We start from the raw sequence: 20,727 nt of genomic DNA, 5'->3' as shown, positions 1-20,727 counted from the left end.
TTGTTTTTATTACAGGATTCAAGCAGGGGGTCTCCGGAGCTTAACTGTGTTCACTTTAGATCTGGTGACCCCTTGTTTACAGAGATACTTGCCTCCGTAGGGGTGCCAGTATCTTTGCAGGTAGGGGGCTTGTGAGCCTAACAAAATGGAGGCTTAAACGTCCCGCAGGCCAATAGGAAGATGCCCGCGGCTTCCTATGAGCCCGCGTGACCGGGACATTTAAACTGCACAGATACTGGAACCCCCTACGGAGTTAAGCATCTCTAGAAGCACGGGCCCCCAGAGCGAAAATGAATGCAGCCCAGCTCCGGAGACCCCCTGATTCAATCCTATAATAATAAAAAATACTCATGGTTTACCAAGTCCCTCTCCCAGTGACATAAGAACATTGGACTTAAAGCTTTATCTGATAGGGGTATTCTAACATCACAACTATACTACCAGTTCACACAGCACTAAACCAACTGTTCAGGCTTGTATACATGTGATACAGGCCTGTTTATATCATGCAAAGTAAGCATATGATCCCAGGGTTAAAGTAAATAGCATGTAAAGACCGCAACATGCAATGTCTCAGATTACTTACAGAAAACAGGTTGTCATTTTCTTTGGGACGCTTTTTAACGGTTACTTGTTCAGATCTTTTCTGGGATCCACCTCGAGGAAAACTTTCTTCCATGTTTACCGAGTGTCAACAATCTGCGGTGAAAGAGGGTCAGACCAATTAACCCAATGTGCGCACTCTCTCTGGTGCCACGTCGAGAGGCCCATAACAAATACATAGGCAGTAATGTACCCTGTGGCCCAAAATGTTCTAGAGCCTCAAACTCATATATACAACATGTGTATATTCAGTGGTCGACAAATCACCAAAAAATCTACTCGCCACCTAGTACCAAACGTGTGATGCCTGGGCCAATAGAAGCTCGCCACGATGTTAAATCCACTCGCCCGGGGCGTGCAAATGTATAGGTTTGTCGAACACTGTGTATATTAATGGTCACCAAATAAAACCTATTACAGTCTGCAAATAAGCCATTTAGCCTAATAACACTGGACACAAATATTACTCTATAAACACATGTAAACTAGAAAAAAAATTGTGTGTCTTAATTATGAAGACATTTAATGTATGGAGGACCAATAGGTGCAAATGTATGAAAACATCAGTGAAATGCATTAAAAATTGTGATAAAATATCAGAAGCAATCTCTGTAATGTAACAAGGAATTACAGGTTTTGGGTTGTCATGATGGTATTCCATCGAGGAATACAGTGTTCTGTAGGAACCCATCCAAAAGGAAACCAACCCTAAATTTTAAGGAGCACCATCATCCAACCCCTAGAAGTCCACAAACACAGGACACATTTTATAATTAGGATGGTTGATGTAAAAATCAAATTCACAGAGTTGTAAAACATCTGCAGACTTAAAATATATTGCGGTGATGGGGGGGCTGGTCTTGGCCATTCAAGTTAATGGAAGTAAACAACGGATCCGGTGTGTTAACCCATAAAAGACTTTAGCCAATAACCCCCAAAGCAGGAGCAGGTCTTTGTAATAACCATCACAATTCCAAAACCTAGCTCACATGGACATACGTCTAGGTCAGGGGTGGACAGCACCAGTCCTCAAGGGCCACCAACGGGACAGGTTTTAAGGATATTACTGTTTCCGTACAGATGTCTCAATCAGTGGCTCAGTCGAAGACTGAGCGACCTATGCTGAAGCAGGGATATCCTTAAAACCTGACCAGTTGGTGCCCCTTAAAGACTGGAGTTGGTACCCAGTTAGAAATAAAGATGTTTGTCCTTATAGTGCTAGTTTATGAGAACTGCATGAAACGACAAGCAAGCCAAGGCCTAAAAATACACACAGCAGCAATTCCGACAATGGCAAATAGATTTGCATCATTATTTCTTTTATTGTTTTTAGAACATACCTGTTGAGAATTTGCTTACATTTGATAATACATCTGTGTGGCTAAGATGTGTATTCTACTCTAGTTATCAGAAAACCAGCTTGTGTATTAGTATAAAAGACCGAGGCTCTCTGACTGAGTATTATGCACAAACCTTCAAAAATGTAAATTATTGTGGCCATAATAAAAGGACCGTGACATTCAGATATACCTACAGTGCGTGGTACAGCACATCCTATACAACTCAATATGCCGTTTTATCTTACTCTTATGTTACTGTGTCTGTAAAAATGTTATGTGCTGCGCACTATACTGTAATTGTGAAGCACTTTGAGTCCCATTGGGAGAAAAGCACTATATGAAAAGTTATTTTATTATCTTTCATACCCACCATTGTGATATATTAATTGGACTAGGTTTGCTAGCCCTTGAGTCTAGAACACTCATCTTTCCCGTCTAAGGCCACGCCTATAGTGCCGTCGATGGCGACACGACGGGTGACGTCACCTGTCGCCACTGGTGAAAGTTATATTTCGCCGGGCAGCGGTGCCGCGGTTTTACCGGCCATTTGATTGTTTCTAGGGCCGTCACGTTAGGCGACAGCCCTTGAAAAATCAAATTTTGCCGGCTACCAGTTTTCGCGACGGCACTCAGTCACATTGTCGCCTTTACTATAAGCGCACGCGGCGCCGGCAATGCGTTTGTGTTGAGCGACGTCGGCACTATAAGCGCAGCCTAAGGCTTTGCCCCCGCCGGCGGTGGCTGTGCACCGCACCGAAAGTACAGCCCTCTATGGGGCCGGCACCAGTAACTGCCTGCATCTGCAGAAAGTGCGAAGCGCGACCACCTTTGCCAAAAGACAAGATTTTTATCTTTTGGCACGGCAGCCGGACGGTGGCAACGTCACGGCGGCGATTCAGCTAATGAGGGTGAACCAGCTGTGCCCCCCACCAAAAATCTATCCCATCACGGCCCTCGGCCAGCTAAAACTGGTGCCCGCGCCGGTAGGCGCGTCAACATGCGTGCAGTGACTGGGACCATAGCCTTGCCTTCAAATACTTTCTGGACAAGTTACCCAATAATTTGCGCAGGCTTCTCCTCCCTACTACACACAGCACTTACCGCAGATCCCATTACGGAAACCTGCTTATGGTTCAATAAAGAATCTGTTGTGCCCAAGAGATGCAACAATTTATTTTTTCCTAGTAAATGACTTCATAAACATACAGCACAACCGCAGAGCGGAGAGCAGGCGCTGTGCCTGTGCCGGGACACGCTGCCTCTTACCCGGCTGCGTGCAGAGGTGCCGGGGACTCCCCACAGGCTCCGGTAACACACACCAGTGAGCGCTGCACACCACGCGCTTCCCTCCTCCGTTACTGCAGACCGTCTTCCCTTACAGTAACGCACACTGATCAAATCCACGTGTTGCCTCCCATGCACCCAACCCGGAAACAGAAAGTGCCGAGGTCACCCAATTGCAGGCACTTCCTGTCCTCACACCGGATAGGCGTCACAAAAGTCACCTTCCCACCGCTGGAAAGGGGGAGGGGCAGCTGCTCCAGCCAATCGCAGCTCGCGAACACTTGACGGAAGGCAATGGCAGCCAAGGGGCGCCTTCTGTCGGGGAAAGCGAGAGGCGGGACTTCCTTCCGTGGTTGCAGTGGAAGTAGAGGCCGGTCGCGAAGGGCACAGATCGTGTAACTGCGGATAGAACGAGGTGAGGAGCCGGGGCGTGCGGGCGTGCGGCGGGGGACGGGACGGGATGGGTGGCAGAAAAGCAAGCACACCACGTGGTACATGTCTCTACTAACTCAACGGTCCGGCTTCCCAATGGCAAGAGCTCTTGGGAAAAGGCTCATCTGGGAAGCCGAAACGTGAGCTATTAAGGACACACCTGTGTCCTCCTTTTTGACCTTTTTTTATAGTACAGTTTAGTACTTTAGTATTAGCGCCCGCTCTAATCTTTGGGGTTATTACTGTCATTGTGTGGCCTGGCTCCTTTACTGTGTATACAGTGTGGGCTGGTGCTGGAGAGCAGGATGGTGATAGAGCTGCTATCCAGCGCCTGCCGGGGCCTCGGTCAGCGCCTGTCTGCTGGACTGACACAGCTGTGAGAGATCTCAGTGAGGGGGTGAGGAGGCCCAGCTTGTGTAATAGGTGTCTGATCCTTGGGATCTTTAGCAGAGCGAGAATGCCACTGTCTGGGAGAGGATCCCTGGGAGGAAGTGTCAGTGTGAATATTTTTTTGTAGCACCGAGCAGGCATTGTGTGTGTATGTATATGTGTGTAATATATATATATATATATATAGCTCGCACAAATAAAAGCATTTCGTTGGCCACAGAACGGTATCATCTATTTATTTTTTGATTATATATATATATATATATATATATATATATATATATTTCTCTTAAATGGACATTAAATGCCCTTCCCCTCAGCACCCTTTCTATCCACCTTTAAGACCCACCTTAAGGCTCCCTGCTGGCGTGCTGAGGCGCAGGGAAAGCGGGTGCTTTCCCTGGCCTTGCGGTTGCTTACCGCACGCGCCGTCAAGGGGCGGGCGCGTCACTGGCCGGGGGCGGGCCAGTGACGTCACGGAGCTGGTTAGCCCTCATTGGGCGAACCGCTCACGTGACCGGCCTGTCGCGCTGGCAAGCGGGGGAATTTTAAATTCCCCTAAGATGCGCGCTTGCGGAAGTGCAGGTCAGCCCCTACTAAAGCCGCTCTAATTGCGACTGTAGGGGCTCAGTGCTGAGCGGGAGCGCGCGTCAGCACGCTTCCGCCAGCAAGCGCTAAACATGGCCGAGGCCTAAGACACACTTGCTTAAAGAAGCATATGAATAGCACTGTGGATATTCTGAACACATGATACATAAAGCTTGGCCCCCTGCAGACGCACTTACCAGAACTCCCTCCTACTGTCTCTGTACGTTCTCCCTACCTACCAATTAGACTGTAAGCTCCTCAGGGTAGGGACTCCTCTTTCTTAATGTTACTTTTATGTCTAAAGCACTTATTCCCATGGTCTGTTATTTGATTACCACGAGTATTATTACTGTGAAGCGCTATGTACATTAATGGCGCTATATAAAGACATACAATACATGGAATATAATACAGATGAGCTTTGGAGACCCCCTGCTCCTCGAGATACCTCTGTAGGGGTTGCCCATACCAGCTCTACAAGTTTAAATGTCCTGGCCACGCGGGCCAATAGGAAGCCGCATAGGGATGACATCACGTCTTCCTATTTGGACATTAAAGCTGCCATTTCGATAGCCCCACACAGCCCAGCTAGAGCTGCTACTGGCATCCCCTATGGAGGTAAGTATCTCACATAGCAGGGGATCCCGTAAGCCAGGGGTGCGCAAACGTTTGTCTGCTCACCACTACCCCACTTACCTGGTGCCCGTCATCTTCTGACCTCATGTAACGCTGTGTTGCCGTGGCATCATGGCAACGCGTCACTGGAAGCCGTAAGGGAAGTTAGAGGCCTCGCGCACGCTCCCTGGCATTTATTTTAAATGCCTTGGTCCCTGCTGCGGGTACAAGAGCCGCCCCTCAATGGGGCCGGGCCCACTGTGTGGCCGCCGCGCTGCACGCTCTGTTTTTCCTGCTGACAGGAAAATTGTGAGGACTAGTGACAGAGCGCTAGGCCACGCCCCCCGGCGGTTCACCCAATGAGGGCGACCGTACCGGGAGATGTCATGGCCACCCCCCCTGCAGACCGGGGAACTCGGCTGCTCGCGCTGGCAGGTGCGCGTGCAGCGCAGACAGAGGGGTCGTAGCCTTGGGGAAGAGCGCAGGGCTTCTGTAACTGCCACGCCCTCAAGTTTGCACACTCCTGCCCTAAATTGAAATTAACCCAGTTAAATTATAGAGACCTCCTGCTTCAAACCTATAACAAAAAAGTAATTCATTATTGCTGCTATAAGTTTAGAATGTAATGCAAGTATTATGGTTTAATGATTTCTAACTTGACGTCCCGTTCCATAATCCTCCCACATTTCACATGTAAGGGTCTATAGCCCAGCTACATATTATGTAAGCCAAGGTACATAATGGTTACATTCCATTCAGTATTAAGGCAAATGTGTTTTTAATTATGAATATTAATGTAGCCGCTTCTGCTTGCTAGGGAGGGAGATTAACTGTTTAGTAGTTGAGGCTTTTAATAATTTGCAGTCAGAGAAGCCTTCATATTCAGCAATGGTGACGATGTTTCCTGACAGTAGCATGACTCTTCACTTGACAGCATACTTATTTTCCTTTTTAGGGTCAGCAGAGCAGTCATGGGAGGACACGACTCAGGAACGCACCAGTTTACTGGCATCCAGAAGTACTTCAACGCCTATACAATCGTAGGCAGAAGAAATGTACGTGTATATTAAAACAAAATCAAAATCAAATTTATGCTTATTTGCTTGCAAGTTATTAACATTTCCTTTCTCTTTAGTGTGTGTTGGCCACATATGCAGGGATTGCCACCATCTTCCTTTTCTTTAAACTTAAGCCCAAGAAACAGATTCCTGCTGTGACAGATAAATAGAGGCAAGTGATTGTTTCTAAAGTTGTGACCCTGTCAATAGAACTAACCTCATGTCTGCACACTCCACCTGGATCAGACACCCGAGTTGTGAATATATGTACATTCTCTCCACACTAATAGTCACAGTATCCAATGTAGTATGTATGGCTGAAGGTGTGTTCTGAGTTGTTGGAAGGGATGTGGTTGACAAATGTTTTGTGCGAGTGACAGTCTTCGCTAATTGGTCCATAGTCTGTATTAAAGCAGTAATCCCCTCCAGAAGCCTGTATCAGGCCATCAATCACTCTTTACTGCATTGGCGTCTTTTGAAGGAGATACTGGCTGTATTTGTATTTCAGGTTGCATTGGGTGATTCTTAATAAACAATGTTTTTTTCCTTTCTACCCCACAGGATCCTAGGTTAAATATGAAATCGATGTCTGGCACCTGTTATGGAAATAGTCATGTTTCTTTCCAACTTAAATAAACCGCCCGTGGCATGGATTTGTATTTTCTTTATTTACAAAATATCATGTTTAAAAAAAAAAAAAACTGTACAAAATGAGGCAGTGTTATCCTGCCAGTCTGTAATATGTTCACTTTACAGTTCAGCATAGCAGTTTGTTGGAGGTATATGATTAAATAAATGTCTTATTCCACTGTCAGTTGCAGCATTGTGTCCTCTGTTCTACAAAAGGAATCTTTCTCCTGGTCACCTGTAAACTTAACTGAGAACTTCAGTTAAAGGAAGGCTTATTTGTATTAAAAGTTATTGCTCCAGCATCAATTCAAAACAACTTAGTTGTACTGTAGGTGCCTACGATACTGATAGTGAGTGGTGTTCAAATTGATTTGTTTTAGAGGTAGAAGGGGGAAAAAAATCACTTATCCAGTCCCATCTTGTGCCAGGTGATCTAGGTCCAGTAAATGTTTGCTAACTCAGGGCTGGGACACTGCCAATTGACTTAAAGGTACATTACGTTATCAGACCACACTGTCATGTTAGGATATTAATGCTGGCAATATTAAACAAAACCCTGCACCCAGCATTGTAGGTGCTTAACTGAAATGTCATTAGATGTCCTATTCCTCAACTGTTAAATCGCAATTGAAGTGCTTGTGGACAATCTGAAAACTTGCTTTGATAGGGCAGTGGTTTACTATGCAAATCTGAGATTGTTAGGATGGACCTCTAGTGACAAGTACAATGCAGAGATAACGGGAGAATTTGAACACTTCTATTTACTTGTGGAAGTAGAGCTAGGCGTAACTGAAAAGAAAACACAGGAGTGGCTTTTCTCAGGCAATCAGTTCTCTGCACTTCTAATTAATACAAGTACTTTCACATTGTGTATAGTCGCCCATCTGTTGTGGAGACACTTCTCTGTGCTGGGAAAGAGTTCAACTATTTAAATGAACAGTATTTAAGTATTCCACAGCAGAGGGAAAATGCTGCACAGCAGATTGGAGTCTGTATGTAATATCCTTTATTATAGCGTGCACTTTTCCCAACAACACGTCCAATAATTAGTATTCAATGGGGCAAGACGACACGGGTGATAAATATTGTCCAGGTGTTTAACACTTTCAGTGGTGGAAGGAATAGCACTACCTTCACGTAAGCACATTGTGCTTAAATCGTCAGTATGAAATGATTCCATTACAAACTATGGACCCTGGGCTCTGTATTGTCAAACTTTGATGTGCACCAATATAATAATGAAGAAAATCTATGGGACAAACAAGGCATTGTGTGGAGGGTCTTGCAAAACATTTGACATCACCATCCCATTGTTTTAACTTTGTAGCACAATTCCTTGACAAGATGCCACTTGCAGGTCGAACACCATAAGAGCTTTTGAATCACATAGGGGTAATAAATAGCACATCCTTTCATTGTGGGCTGTATGCTCCAGCAGCCAAAAGTAAATTTCGCCGTGTGAAGTGGAGATGAATGACCGGAGTAGATTTGGTCATATATGTACCAAGTATTAATTCCGGTGATGTTTCAGGTAAGTTTACATGACCAGTAGCAGCTGTGAAATCATCTGTCTCTAAATCTTCAAACGCTTTTACAGAGTCCCAAAGCCGAACGGTATCATCCATTGAACCTGAGGGGGGGGGGGGGGGGGGGAAGAGAGAAAGCAAATGATCTAACAAAATGATAGGTTTGAATGGTTTGCATTTTGATGGGGGGGGGGGGGGGAAGAGAGAATAGGGTTGGGACTTGAGCGGGGAACCACTAACTCAAGCATATTGCGGCCATGGCTTTTAAATTTTTTTGGACCTCCCCGTAATCAATCAAGTAACGTTTAGCTAAAACAGTATTTAACGCAATATTTATTTATTTTTCAACTATAAAAAAATAAAATTTTAACCAGAGTAATGTGTTATTCACGTTGGAGATTTCCTTATTCCTCAGGCTGCCAGTCACTACTAGAGCAGTTTTCTTTAGTCTAATTCATACAGCGCAGTGTGTTAACGTTGGGCACTGCAGCCATATATATTGCTTTAAGATTTAGAAATAGCTATGTTCTTTATTATGCATTTGACTTTCTTGCTCAGACAAATTTGTAAACAAAAAAAAAAGGTCTGGGTTGTAAAAACAGAGTTCTGCCCAGTAATACTCTGCAAACATACCTGATGCCAATACCTCTCCATCTCTGCTAAACCTGAGTGCATAGACTGTGTTCGTGTGACCTCTTAACTCTCCAACCATCAAACCATGGCCAATGTCCCACAGGAGCACTCTGCCATCTGTCCCTCCAGTTGCAAGAAACTTTCCATTTGGAGTAAATGCCATTGAGTGGATTGGTCCCTGCAGAGACGAGGAACACGGTAAACAACATTATCGTGCCAACTTAAAAACAAAGAAATTCCACATAGATGTGTAGTTCTATAGAATTCGTATTCTTAAATGGACTTTACCTTATGCCCCGTGAAGATTCTCACGCAGTTTCCACTGAGTACATCCCATAATCTCAGAGTCCTATCTGTCGAGCCTGTGGCAATGTAGTTGGCATTTGGGTGAAAACGGGTACATATCACATCAGCAAGATGACCGGCAAATATACGCAAAGGCTGATAATGGTCTGTAGCCCATAAACTGAGAAGAAAAATTGATTAACGCAAACAAAATCCCAAATGATGATACAAATAATACTCTGCGTCAATCTGCTTTGATTACTGCAATGCAAGGGCAGCCAACTCCGGTCATCAAGGGCTCACAGGTCAAGCTTTTAAAATATCCCTGCTTCAGCAGAGATGGCTCAATCTGTGGCTTGGTCAACAACTGAGCCACCTGTTCTGAAGCAGGGATATCCTGACCTGTTGGTATCCCTTGAGGACAGGACTTAATTTCCCCTGGTGTAATTTTAAAAGGGCGAGACTTATTTAATAAACTCCTGAAATGCTCAATCCCACATGATCTGGAAACGTGATTTTTTACAAACGTTTAACAGTTCAACGGGTTTAGGCTGCACAATGCAATAATGAAGCTTAAAATCCCATTGTTACATTCCTTATCATGCACTGAATAGCAAATCAGTAATCTCAGAAAACTATTACAGATGGGCGTGTAGAAATGGCAGTTCAATTACAATGTTATGTACTCTGTTATTTAAGATTGTTGTAGTTTGTTTCTGTTGAATTTGGGTATTTTAGAAATGGACCCTTTATAGGGAAAACAGATAACAGACACTCTGAGGACCAAAGTGGCAATTACATGTTTACATCTGTGTGATTGATACTTCCCCCCCCCTCTATTGACAGACGACCCCAAAAAGGTTTGGTCCTTATTTACCAACAAAACAGCAAAATCATTGTTTTAAGCAAGGTCACAGTTGTTTAAGAAAGGCAATTGCATTAACTGGTTAGTTACCAAGAATTGCCCCTTTCAGCGACAGGTTACACTGCACCCCCATACAGCTTGTAATATTGGCGTTTCTTACCGAGCGACTCGGTCATGGCCCCCGGACACAAAGTAGTAGCCATATGGAGAGAACTGTGTATCCCATACTGGATAATTGTGTCCTTTGTAACCCACTAAGCAGGTGAATGTCTGAAGACTCCATAATCTGATCGTGCCATCTTCTGAACTTGATAATAAGTAATTCCTAGAAAAAATAAAAAATGACAGTCATTGGGTTTTTAAATGGCATCAGGAATTGTTGCCTGTCCGCATTGTAAACCACCTGACATGTGATACACAGAGCATGGTATTAACCCCCTCCTCCCCAAATAAATAGTTTTCTTACTTGTCTGGACTGAAGCTACATCCATAGACTGGACCACTGTGTCCATATAAAACCTTCATCTCGCTCGAGGTTTTTTCATCCATGATTCTTTCTAAAACATCATCGGACTCCTTGTCTATGAGGCTTAGATCTGAAGAGAAATAAAATATATCAAGATGCATGTGCACTTACACAAACAGTCACAGTTTTGTGAAATCCTTCCTAAATTTGTTTTTTTAAAAGGACACTCCTGCAACAACAAAAAAAAATTATCAAAGTAATTGGCTTCCTTAGAAAAGCTTCACTTGCCCTTTAAAAAAAAAAGTACTTATTTTTGCCGTGTGATTTCACGAGGTGGCTAGTTATAGTCATCTAATCTTATCTTCCCAAGAACAGAGGGAAGAAGTAGGAATCAGTATTTAATAACCATTCAAATATTGTAAAGTTCTTATAGTATATATTTTAAAATATTTAAATTTCAATTACAAAACACATTAAACACATCATTGACATGAATTCTTTTTGGTCCTACGTGAGCGTGCACTGGAATAGAAAATTCTTAAACATTAAGCATATATTCAAGTCCGTTATTGTCTCGTTTGTAGACGTTACCTGATGCCGTTTTGACACCGCGCAGTTTTTTCGGAGTCACGCTCCACACGCGCACTGTGGAGTCGGCAAAGCCTCCTGCTATTAGGCTGGAATCATCTGTAACGTCCACTGCAGTCAGGCCCTGCATTGAATAGTGCGTCAGCTTTATTCCTCGCATTTCATAAACGATACAAATGTTAAAGCGGCAGTTTATCTCAGCGGGTCAAATCAAAATCCGTGTAACTGCCTTGTATAGAAAGATTTAGTCAACCTTAAGGTAACGAACTGTCTTACTTATTTGGATCTGCCGAGACATTAATGTGAATTGATTCTCGTCTGGAACACTGTATTCAAACATCTTGTTTACTTATGTTTATGTGTTTGACTAATTTTGGGAGTATTGTGACCACCTAATGCACGGGTGGCCAACTCCAGTCCTCAAGGGCCTCCAACAGGCCATGTATTAAGGATATCCCTGCTTCAGCACAGCTGGCTCAGTCAGAATGCTGATGCAGGAATATTCCCAATACCTGGTCTGTGTTGGCCCTTGAGGATTGGAGCTGGGTACCCCTGCCCTAATGGGTTAAGCTTGATACCTACTCCCAGGTGATCTGCTAATGCAAGGTATACAATGGATTTAAGTTCGCAAGTCAGAGTCTTCCTCCATGAAAAGGAGAGAGAAGGAGGAGTAACTCAGCTTGGAGGACATGCTAACAAATAATTAATATATAAGTTGGGCCTTGCCTGATTTGGGGTTACCTTATGGTGTGCAAGCTTTCATACTTGGACTAATTTACATACATAAAACCCCAATTTACATTAAGTGCAGGCTTTTATGCATGATAAGTAATGTAGTTAATAATGATGAAATTATGAGTTTTAGTGAATTAAGATGATATGTATAAAGGGGGGGCTGTCTCCCCCAAAACATCATATGTACCCATGGTTCTCCTGATGGAATACAGAGCAAGCTTTTAGCAACTTGACCTGTGTACCTTCCAATCTCACGCATTGTTAGTGTAATTAAGATAGTGTTTTTTGCTTTTGACCAATTATGGCACTGTAATTATTTTATAAACAAAGTAACAAAGCTAATCATGTTGAGGGCTAAATAAACATTTTAGTGATAAGATAATTTGCCAATCACAAAAAAATTGCCAAATCATATTTTTACAATGAAAGTGTGTTAAAATGATTATAAATATTGATAATTTAACTTTTTTTTTTTTAGGTACATTTAACCTTTTTTACTTGCCAATGTTCTAAGTTTTTTCCTAGATTGGACAGTCACCTTTAAACAATATAGAAATGGCAGAGATCTGGCTACCAAATCCATGCTGTCAATCCTATATGTCAACAATATGTTTGGGAGATATTTCTTTTGAGCACAGGATGAACTGGGATTACTGGGAGTAAGGAGAAGACAAAACAGAGCTCTTCTGACAATCCCAATATGTGACGCAGAAAGAAAAAGAGAAATAAACATGACAGATAAAAGGAAATCTGTTAGCAGACACATGCAGAGTGAAATGATCAAGAGCAAAAATGCACAAAGATCGGTGAGTTTTAAAGAGGCACAGACGGAGCGATTTTAGAATAGTCTTTACCCATGAAGAGCCCAAACCAAACAAAAGCATTACATGTAATGTGAACTTCTCGTTACGGACCTGATACGCGTTAAGGAATGTGTAGAAACAGACTGACGGCAAGCACTCAGGGCCAAGTCGCACACGCTTTGCAGCTTCCTTCAAGATCATGATTTTATCGAGTTTGTCAGAGTCTTTCAATTCTGGGAGAGGAATTCTTAGAATAGGAAGAGGGAATCCGTTAATTACATCCCAAAAGGAAGGTTGCTCTACAAATATGATTACTCTGGTTGGATATGGAAGGATATGGAAGGCAAATAATAAATCCTAATGCCTTTCCAGCTTGGAAGAACATGGAAGCAACATGAATTCAATATTCTTATCCAAGGCAACAACCTTCAGATGTTTTGGGGGGAATAATCTTGGGTTTCATTCCAGTGATTTCGCTGTCCCATATACTCGGCATCCTAACTAGAAGTTGTTTAATAACTGTGAATGACCCCACATAAAACCCTTGTGTACAAATCTTGAAATACCTATTTTGTGGTGGGGCGTGAGGGTCTTGTTTTTTGCTTTTTGACCCAATGCTGTCTTTTTTAGGCTTTTTTTTCTTTGGCTTGCCTTCTTCATTCTCTCCTTCCTCGTCTTCATCATCCAAAGGTACCTCAATCTCTGGCTCTTTCAGAAGTCCAAAAAATACCTTAAAAAAAATTTAAGTAATGTATTTATAGCCAGTTTTAAAATAATCTTTACTTTGGTCCCCAATTGACCCCTACTATAAAATAATAAAAAAAACAACATTTGTAGCTTTGCTACGCTCTATAAGGCTGCGTCCATGCTGGCAAAGAGCACACGTGATCACATTGTCTTAGGGCATTGATCGCGCCCATAGACCGTGTGTGCGACAGCAGGACGGGGTGTGCGGTGCACAAATAATCAATTCAATCTGATTCTGCGATGGGCAGGTCACGTTAGCGGTTCGTCCAATGAGGCGAACCAGCTCCGTGACGTCACACACGCCCCCCCACGGTGCGTCTAGCTTGGCCACAAAAAGCTCCCGCTTAACGCTGGCGACGTCACTCGTGTGCACGCCTCTGCGCAGTCTTCGGCTGTATGGACGCAGCCTAATGCTGTGCCGCTGGTCATTCCAGAATAGCGAGGACTTGGTTCTATATAAAAATGTCCAGCCTTCTTCTAACCCAGCGGTGGCCAACTCCAGTCCTCAAGGGCCACCAAGAGGTCAGGTTTTCAGGATATCCCTGCTTCAGCACAGATGGCTCAGTCAAAGACAGCCACCTGTGCTGAAGCCCGGATATCCTGAAAACCTGACCTCTTGGTGGCCCTTGAGAACTGGGGTTGGCCACCTCTGTTCCAACCCTTATTCATAACACTATATACCTTGGCTTTGTTAGCTTCTCGCTTGGCTTCTCCAGACAGGCTTCCCACCATCGCGTCAATCTGCTGCTTGCTGCGAGGCATCCCATCGAAGATGTCAATGTATAAGTGCTCCTGAACAATGCTCCAGATCTGGTTGTTCTGTCGCTCCTGCAAATGCCGCTTTAGTAGCTGGTAGGAGTCACGGGAAATCCGCAACACAAACTTGCTGGTTCGGAAGTCAAGCATGGTCTCGTTCCCCTTCATGTGCTCCTTTTTCGTGAGGCTGGCTAAAATGCGCAGGTCGTCTTCGTAATAGCATTCTTGGTCCCCGTGAAACCTCACAGATGGAACAGACAAAGCATTAAAACACAAACGCATAGTGCAATGCAAATAAGAACTACTTTGCCCATTTATCTCAACTAATGTAATACAGAAGGTTGATCTTGTACATTTCTTTTTTTTCTAATCCTCGACACATTTAATATGCTTCTTTTTTAGCGCCATTTCGCCCTCTCGTTATTAGCGGGTCACTTTTCGGCCAAATAAATGAGTGAATAAAACGGTGTGCCGGCCGCCTCCTGATGTTAAAACCCTCTTCCTATAGGTTAGTCGGAATTCATACATTGGATCACACTGGCATTGCCGTGCATTAACATTAACCAGTACTAAAGCATTTCAAATGTACCCATTTCAGACGTGTTGAGTTTTAACATAGAAAACAAATGTTGGGGCAAGCAAAGTAAGTGGGAAAAAGACCGAGTGTGTGGCCAGCACCAGACACAATAAAAACCATAGCTTCCCAGGCAAGATACTGTACCAAGCAGAACTCTTCCATGTATTACATAGCAGTGAAGAATGCAATGTTTCGGGTCCCATACGTACCTTTCATCAGGTACAGGTAGTGGCAAAACAAGCAGCATTATAGAGTTACATTTAGTGCATAACGTTGCATTCTGCACTGCTCTTTAATAAATGGAAGAGACCACTAGGGAATTTGTGAGTAGAGTTCTGCATGGTATGTCGCTTGGGAAGCTCTGTTGTATTGGGGGGGGGTTTGTATTAAAATAGGAAACACTTTCAAAATTGCCAATATGCTTATTTGATATAATATTGACATATAAAATAAGGAAATGTGGATATTTTTTAGGCTATACTGTGGTCATTTATTTTGCAAATCAATTAATAATTGTATACACAAGGTTTCCTTATCCAATAAATTTGCACAAAAAAAACAGGAAGCAGGAACACAGGGAACACGCCAGTTTTAACCATTAGTATACTCATTATGACCAAGTACTCATGGGGTAAAATACACTAATACCCAATTAAATGTGTTGAAATTATAGCATTAAGCACGGTACAACATGATTATGTGTGTGTGCAGAACATGTGACTTACTTGTCAAAGAAAACTTTTGCTTCTTGTTCATTCTGATTGTAGACTAATTCTAGATACATGTGCACAAATAAAGGGTAGAATAATTGGGATAACTCAGCACGGTGACAATCCAGCACTGATTCAATGAATCGCTTCAGGCCACTGTAGTAATCCCCATATCGAGCCGGGTCGCCTTGCTGTGTGTACGCAGACAAAACCGCGCTCATATCTGGCTGGTCCTGTGCGCCAGAACTCAAGGAAACTGCTAAAAGAAACAAAAAAATGTGTCACAATTCTGCAGTTCTTTTAACTTCACTGGTCCAGGAGAAGCGCAGTCTCATGGCTGCAACAACTCATGAAAGTTCTTTCTAGAGTAAATCATATACCGTACAAGCTTTTAAAAACTCACAAGTCTCCACTTAGATGTACTGTAGCAAACACGTGTGAAGTCTTGAAAGTTTGAATAAAGATACAACTATAAAAAGTTCTCACAACCCACAACAAGCCTAAAATGAGCCTGGCTATCAGCAGGTCCCTTCAATATGGCTTCTCTGCATTAACACTTGAGGTTTTTCTTTCTGCTCAGACCCATGGGAGGTCAAAATAAAGCTGATGTTTTAAGAACGAACTAAGGCTTCAACTTATTCTGGCAAAGTGTGACGCTGATCGTTTTTCTGCTCTCTGCATAAACTGCTTTCTAAGATGTGGTCCATTTTGTAGTTCATGGACGCATAGAAAACTCAGTGATCTTTAAATAATCTAACATCCAGTGTAAACAAACGAGGAACAGTGATAGCTGCATCTTGCACAGTATTTTATGTCTTTATTTATATAGCACCATTAATGTACATAGCGCTTCACAGTAGTAATACATGTGGTAATCAAATAAATAACAGATAATATAAATAACAGATCATGGGAATAAGTGCTTTAGACATTCAAGTAACATTAAGGAAGAGGAGTCCCTGCCCCAAGGAGCTTACAGTCTAATTGATAGGTAGGGAGAACATACAAAGACAGTAGGAGGGAGTTCTGGTAAGTGCATCTGCAGGGGTCAAGCTTTATGTATCATGTGTTCAGAATATTCAGTGCTATTCATATGCTTCTTTAAGCAAGTATGTCTTAAGGTGGGTCTTAAAGGTGGATAGAGAGGGTGCAAGTCGGGTATTGAGGGGAAGGGCATTCCAGAGGTGCGGGGCAGTCAGTGAAAAAGGTTTAAGGCGGGAGAGGGTTTTAGATAAAGAGGGGGTAGAAAGAAGACATCCTCGAGCAGAACGCAAGAGTCGGGATGGTGCATAGCGAGAAATTAGGGCTGAGATGTAAGGAGGGGCAGAAGAGTTTAAAGCTGGTGTGTAGGGATGGGGGGGGTGTAGGGATGGGGGGGGGAGTGTAGTGATGGGGGGGGAGTGTAGGGATGGGGGGGGAGTGTAGGGATGGGGGGGGAGTGTAGGGATGGGGGGGGAGTGTAGGGATGGGGGGGGAGTGTAGGGATGGGGGGGGAGTGTAGGGATGGGGGGGGAGTGTAGGGATGGGGGGGGAGTGTAGGGATGGGGGGGGGAGTGTAGGGATGGGGGGGGGGAGTGTAGGGATGGGGGGGGGAGTGTAGAGATGGGGGGGGGGAGTGTAGGGATTGGGGGGGGGAGTGTAGGGATGGGGGGGGGTGTAGGGATGGGGGGGGAGTGTAGGGATGGGGGGGGGAGTGTAGGGATGGGGAGTGTAGGGATGGGGAGTGTAGGGATGGGGGGAGTGTAGGGATGGGGGGAGTGTAGGGATGGGGGGAGTGTAGGGATGGGGGGGGAGTGTAGGGATGGGGGGGGAGTGTAGGGATGGGGGGGGAGTGTAGGGATGGGGGGGGGTGTAGGGATGGGGGGGAGTGTAGGGATGGGGGGGGGAGTGTAGGGATGGGGGGGGAGTGTAGGGATGGGGGGGGAGTGTAGGGATGGGGGGGGAGTGTAGGGATGGGGGGGGAGTGTAGGGATGGGGGGGGGGGACTGTAGGGATGGGGGGGGGAGTGTAGGGATGGGGGGGGGAGTGTAGGGATGGGGGGGGGAGTGTAGGGATGGGGGGGGGAGTGTAGGGATGGGGGGGGGAGTGTAGGGATGGGGGGGGGAGTGTAGGGATGGGGGGGGAGTGTAGGGATGGGGGGGGAGTGTAGGGATGGGGGGGGAGTGTAGGGATGGGGGGGGGAGTGTAGGGATGGGGGGGGAGTGTAGGGATGGGGGGGGAGTGTAGGGATGGGGGGGAGTGTAGGGATGGGGGGGGAGTGTAGGGATGGGGGGGGAGTGTAGGGATGGGGGGGAGTGTAGGGATATGGGGGGGGGGGCAAGTATGGGGGGGGGTGTAGGGATGGGGGGGTGTAGGGATGGGGGGGGGTGTAGGGATGGGGGGGTGTAGGGATGGGGGGGGGTGTAGGGATGGGGGGGGGTGTAGGGATGGGGGGGGTGTAGGGATGGGGGGGGGTGTAGGGATGGGGGGGGGTGTAGGGATGGGGGGGGTGTAGGGATGGGGGGGGTGTAGGGATGGGGGGGGGGGGGTGTAGGGATGGGGGGGGGGGTGTAGGGATGGAGGGGGTGTAGGGATGGGGGGGGTGTAGGGATGGGGGGGGTGTAGGGATGGGGGGGGTGTAGGGATGGGGGGGGGGTGTAGGGATGGGGGGGCGTGTAGGGATGGGGGGGGGGTGTAGGGATGGGGGGGGTGTAGGGATGGGGGGGGTGTAGGGATGGGGGGGTGTAGGGATGGGGGGGGGTGTAGGGATGGGGGGGGTGTAGGGATGGGGGGGGTGTAGGGATGGGGGGGGTGTAGGGATGGGGGGGGGGCAAGTATGGGAGGAGGCAGGTATGGGAGGGGGCAAGTATAGTAGGGGGGTAACTCACAGCCGGGTAACCCACCCCCCAGCTCACCTTTCCCGCTGCCTGCAGTATGAGCGGCTCCGGTAGTTGCAGCGGGGGGAAGCACCGTCCCGCCCCCGGCTCCCCCCGCTGTCACCCGGCTCAGCAGGGTCGCTTCATCCCCCTCCGCCTCCCCGGTGTGCCCCGGGCTGAGAGAGGCGTCCGAGTCCAGCAGGCCAGCCTCCTTCAGCAGGATGTCCTGGGACTCCGTCAGGTTATTCTTCTTGAGGAAGCGCAGCACAGCCAGCAGTGTCTGGCGGTCCGGCAGCTCCGGGGCGGGAGCCGCCGGACTGGGCGGCTGGGAGGAGACCCCGTCCCCGTTCCCCACCACATCGCTGCTGCTGCCTCCGCCGCCACCGCCGCTGCTCAGGTTCTCGCTCTTCACGTCCTCCTGCTGCTCGGGCTCCGTCTTCACCGCCGCTGCCTCACTCGGCTCCTCTGGCAGCGCCGCCATCTTGGAGCGGCGGGAGTTTATTCTCCTTTACGGCTTGTGCTCTTTGCGACGCTACGGGCAACACCGCAATCTTTGTTTCCTCGCACAGCTTGCGACAGTACTGGCAAACGTTTACGACAGGGGAGAGGGGGGTGTCAGGGGGGCAGCTGGTATTACAAGACGGAGGCAATATATTTATGTGATGAATTAGCCATCCTCGCAGTCAGCGTTTGAGATAACAGAAGATATGTTTCGTCAGATTAGGGTTATGTGCAAGGCGTGGAAAAGCCCTCTCTGGCAGCGAAGGGGTTAATAGTAATAAATATTTCCTCTGGGAAGAAATCTCCGCACACACACTCCGCTCCAGCCGGGACATTTCACAGGATCCCCTCTCAGAGCAATACAGCCTGCTGCTCCCCTTACAGCACCTCTCTCCACTGGAGGAAGGAGAGAACAGAAGGGGGACTACATTCCCCAGCATTCCCCAGTTAACGCGTGCGCGGGTCCTCAGCTGGCGCGTGCCCGCAGTTGGCGCGTGCGCGGGTCCTCAGCTGGCGCGTGCGCGGGTCCTCAGTTGGCGCGTGCCCGCAGTTGGCGCGTGCGCAGGTCCGCACTTGGCGGGGTTAGGCAGTGTCTCGGGCCGGGTGACGGGGGATGGATACCGAGAGCAGGGACTCGGGGCAGTCCGAGGACGAGGAGGTGGATGTCGGGACCACGGCGGAATTCTCCGAGGCACGTGTTAGACGGTTTCCGTTGGGAGATAACGATGCCGCTTCCAGCGGGGAGCAGTCCGGAGAGGAGGAGAACTGTGAGGAGGAAGATGTGGTGAGTGGAAGGAAGATGGAATCGGGATATGAGGGAATGGCAGGAGGGGGTGTGAGGAGTGATGGGGGTGTGAGGGGTAGGGGTGAGGTGGGGGCAGGAGGGGTGAGGTGGGGGCAGGAGGGGTGAGGTGGGGGTATGGGCAGGAAGAGAGGTGGGGGGTGAGGTGAGGGTGGCAGGTGAGGGTGGCAGGTGAGGGGTGGCAGGAGGGGTGGGGTGGGGGTGGCAGGATTGGGGGTGGCAGGATTGGGGGTGGGTGGCAAGAGGGAGGTGTGAGGTGGGGTGGCAGGAGGGGGGTGTGAGGCGGGGTGGCAGGAGGGGGATGTGAGGCGGGGTGGCAGGAGGTGGGGGGTGAGGCGGGTGGCAGGAGGGGGGGGTGAGGCGGGTGGCAGGAGGGGGGGTGTGAGGCGGGTGGCAGGAGGGGGGGTGTGAGCGGGGGTGGCAGGAGGGGGGTGTGAGGCGGGGTGGCAGGAGGGGGGTGTGAGGCGGGGTGGCAGGAGGGGGGGGTGAGGTGGGGTGGCAGGAGGTGGGGTGGCAGGAGGGGGGGTGTGAGGTGGGGTGGCAGGAGGGGGGGTGTGAGGTGGGGTGGCAGGAGGGGGGTGTGAGGTGGGGGAGTGAGGTGGGGGCAGGAGGGGGGTGTGAAGTGGGGTGGCAGGAGGGGGGGTGAGGTTGGGGCAGGAGGGGGGGTGTGAGGAGTGATGTGGGTAGGAGGGTGTTGGCAGATGAGGGATGGGGTGCTTTGGGCTCATAGCTGAGGGAAAGTGGAGCAAAGTGCTGGGACATTAATTGCTTTCCCACTAAAGTGAGCGAATGGTAGTAATAGGTTAAATGTTCGTGGTTGATACAGACACTTCAGTATTAGACTGTCTGATTTTGAATATGGGAATTGTGTAGAAATGTGTATTGTTTATACCTTAGTACACACGTAGTAAATAGAAAGGAGAAGGTAAAACTCCCAA

The 20,727-nt window shown here is 47.2% G+C and overlaps 4 protein-coding genes across 5 annotated transcripts in view; 2 read left to right on the top strand and 2 right to left on the bottom strand.

Moving 5' to 3' along the window:
* PDCD11 (programmed cell death 11) overlaps positions 1–3,393 on the bottom strand; it is a 52,662-nt gene extending 49,269 nt beyond the window's left edge. The window contains exons 1-2 of the mRNA XM_075612517.1: positions 3,210–3,393; positions 587–699 (exon numbers count right to left, since the gene is read on the bottom strand). Coding sequence (XP_075468632.1) covers positions 587–679 — 93 coding nt within the window. The 5' untranslated portion in view covers positions 680–699; positions 3,210–3,393. The remainder of the gene's footprint in view (positions 1–586; positions 700–3,209) is intronic.
* A 94-nt stretch (positions 3,394–3,487) lies between these two features.
* Positions 3,488–7,124, top strand: ATP5MK (ATP synthase membrane subunit k). Its single transcript, XM_075612523.1, has 4 exons — positions 3,488–3,642; positions 6,208–6,307; positions 6,388–6,482; positions 6,872–7,124. Exons 2-3 carry the CDS (start codon positions 6,224–6,226, stop codon positions 6,478–6,480), a joined length of 177 nt encoding a protein of 58 aa, XP_075468638.1. The 5' UTR covers positions 3,488–3,642; positions 6,208–6,223; the 3' UTR covers positions 6,481–6,482; positions 6,872–7,124.
* On the bottom strand, positions 6,960–19,437 carry TAF5 (TATA-box binding protein associated factor 5). 2 transcript variants are annotated; one of them, XM_075612518.1, is made up of 11 exons: positions 18,526–19,437; positions 15,647–15,890; positions 14,270–14,585; positions 13,408–13,571; positions 12,953–13,088; positions 11,307–11,427; positions 10,716–10,845; positions 10,410–10,574; positions 9,388–9,565; positions 9,100–9,277; positions 6,960–8,570 (listed from the first exon to the last, which is right to left on the bottom strand). In XM_075612518.1, the coding sequence occupies exons 1-11, from the start codon at positions 18,965–18,967 to the stop codon at positions 8,353–8,355; spliced, it is 2,292 nt and encodes a 763-aa protein (XP_075468633.1). In that variant the 5' UTR covers positions 18,968–19,437; the 3' UTR covers positions 6,960–8,352. The 2 variants fall into 2 exon arrangements, with proteins under 2 accessions (XP_075468633.1, XP_075468634.1); XM_075612519.1 differs by having other exon boundaries at positions 15,647–15,887.
* PCGF6 (polycomb group ring finger 6) overlaps positions 19,136–20,727 on the top strand; it is a 44,308-nt gene continuing 42,716 nt past the window's right edge. Inside the window, exon 1 of the mRNA XM_075612521.1 lies at positions 19,136–19,771. Within this exon, the coding sequence (XP_075468636.1) occupies positions 19,601–19,771 (171 nt within the window). The 5' untranslated portion in view covers positions 19,136–19,600. The remainder of the gene's footprint in view (positions 19,772–20,727) is intronic.

The sequence above is a fragment of the Ascaphus truei genome, chromosome 8, assembly GCF_040206685.1.
Source record: "Ascaphus truei isolate aAscTru1 chromosome 8, aAscTru1.hap1, whole genome shotgun sequence".
NCBI classification, from domain to species: domain Eukaryota; kingdom Metazoa; phylum Chordata; class Amphibia; order Anura; family Ascaphidae; genus Ascaphus; species Ascaphus truei.
This window is presented reverse-complemented; position numbering and strand designations above follow the sequence as displayed.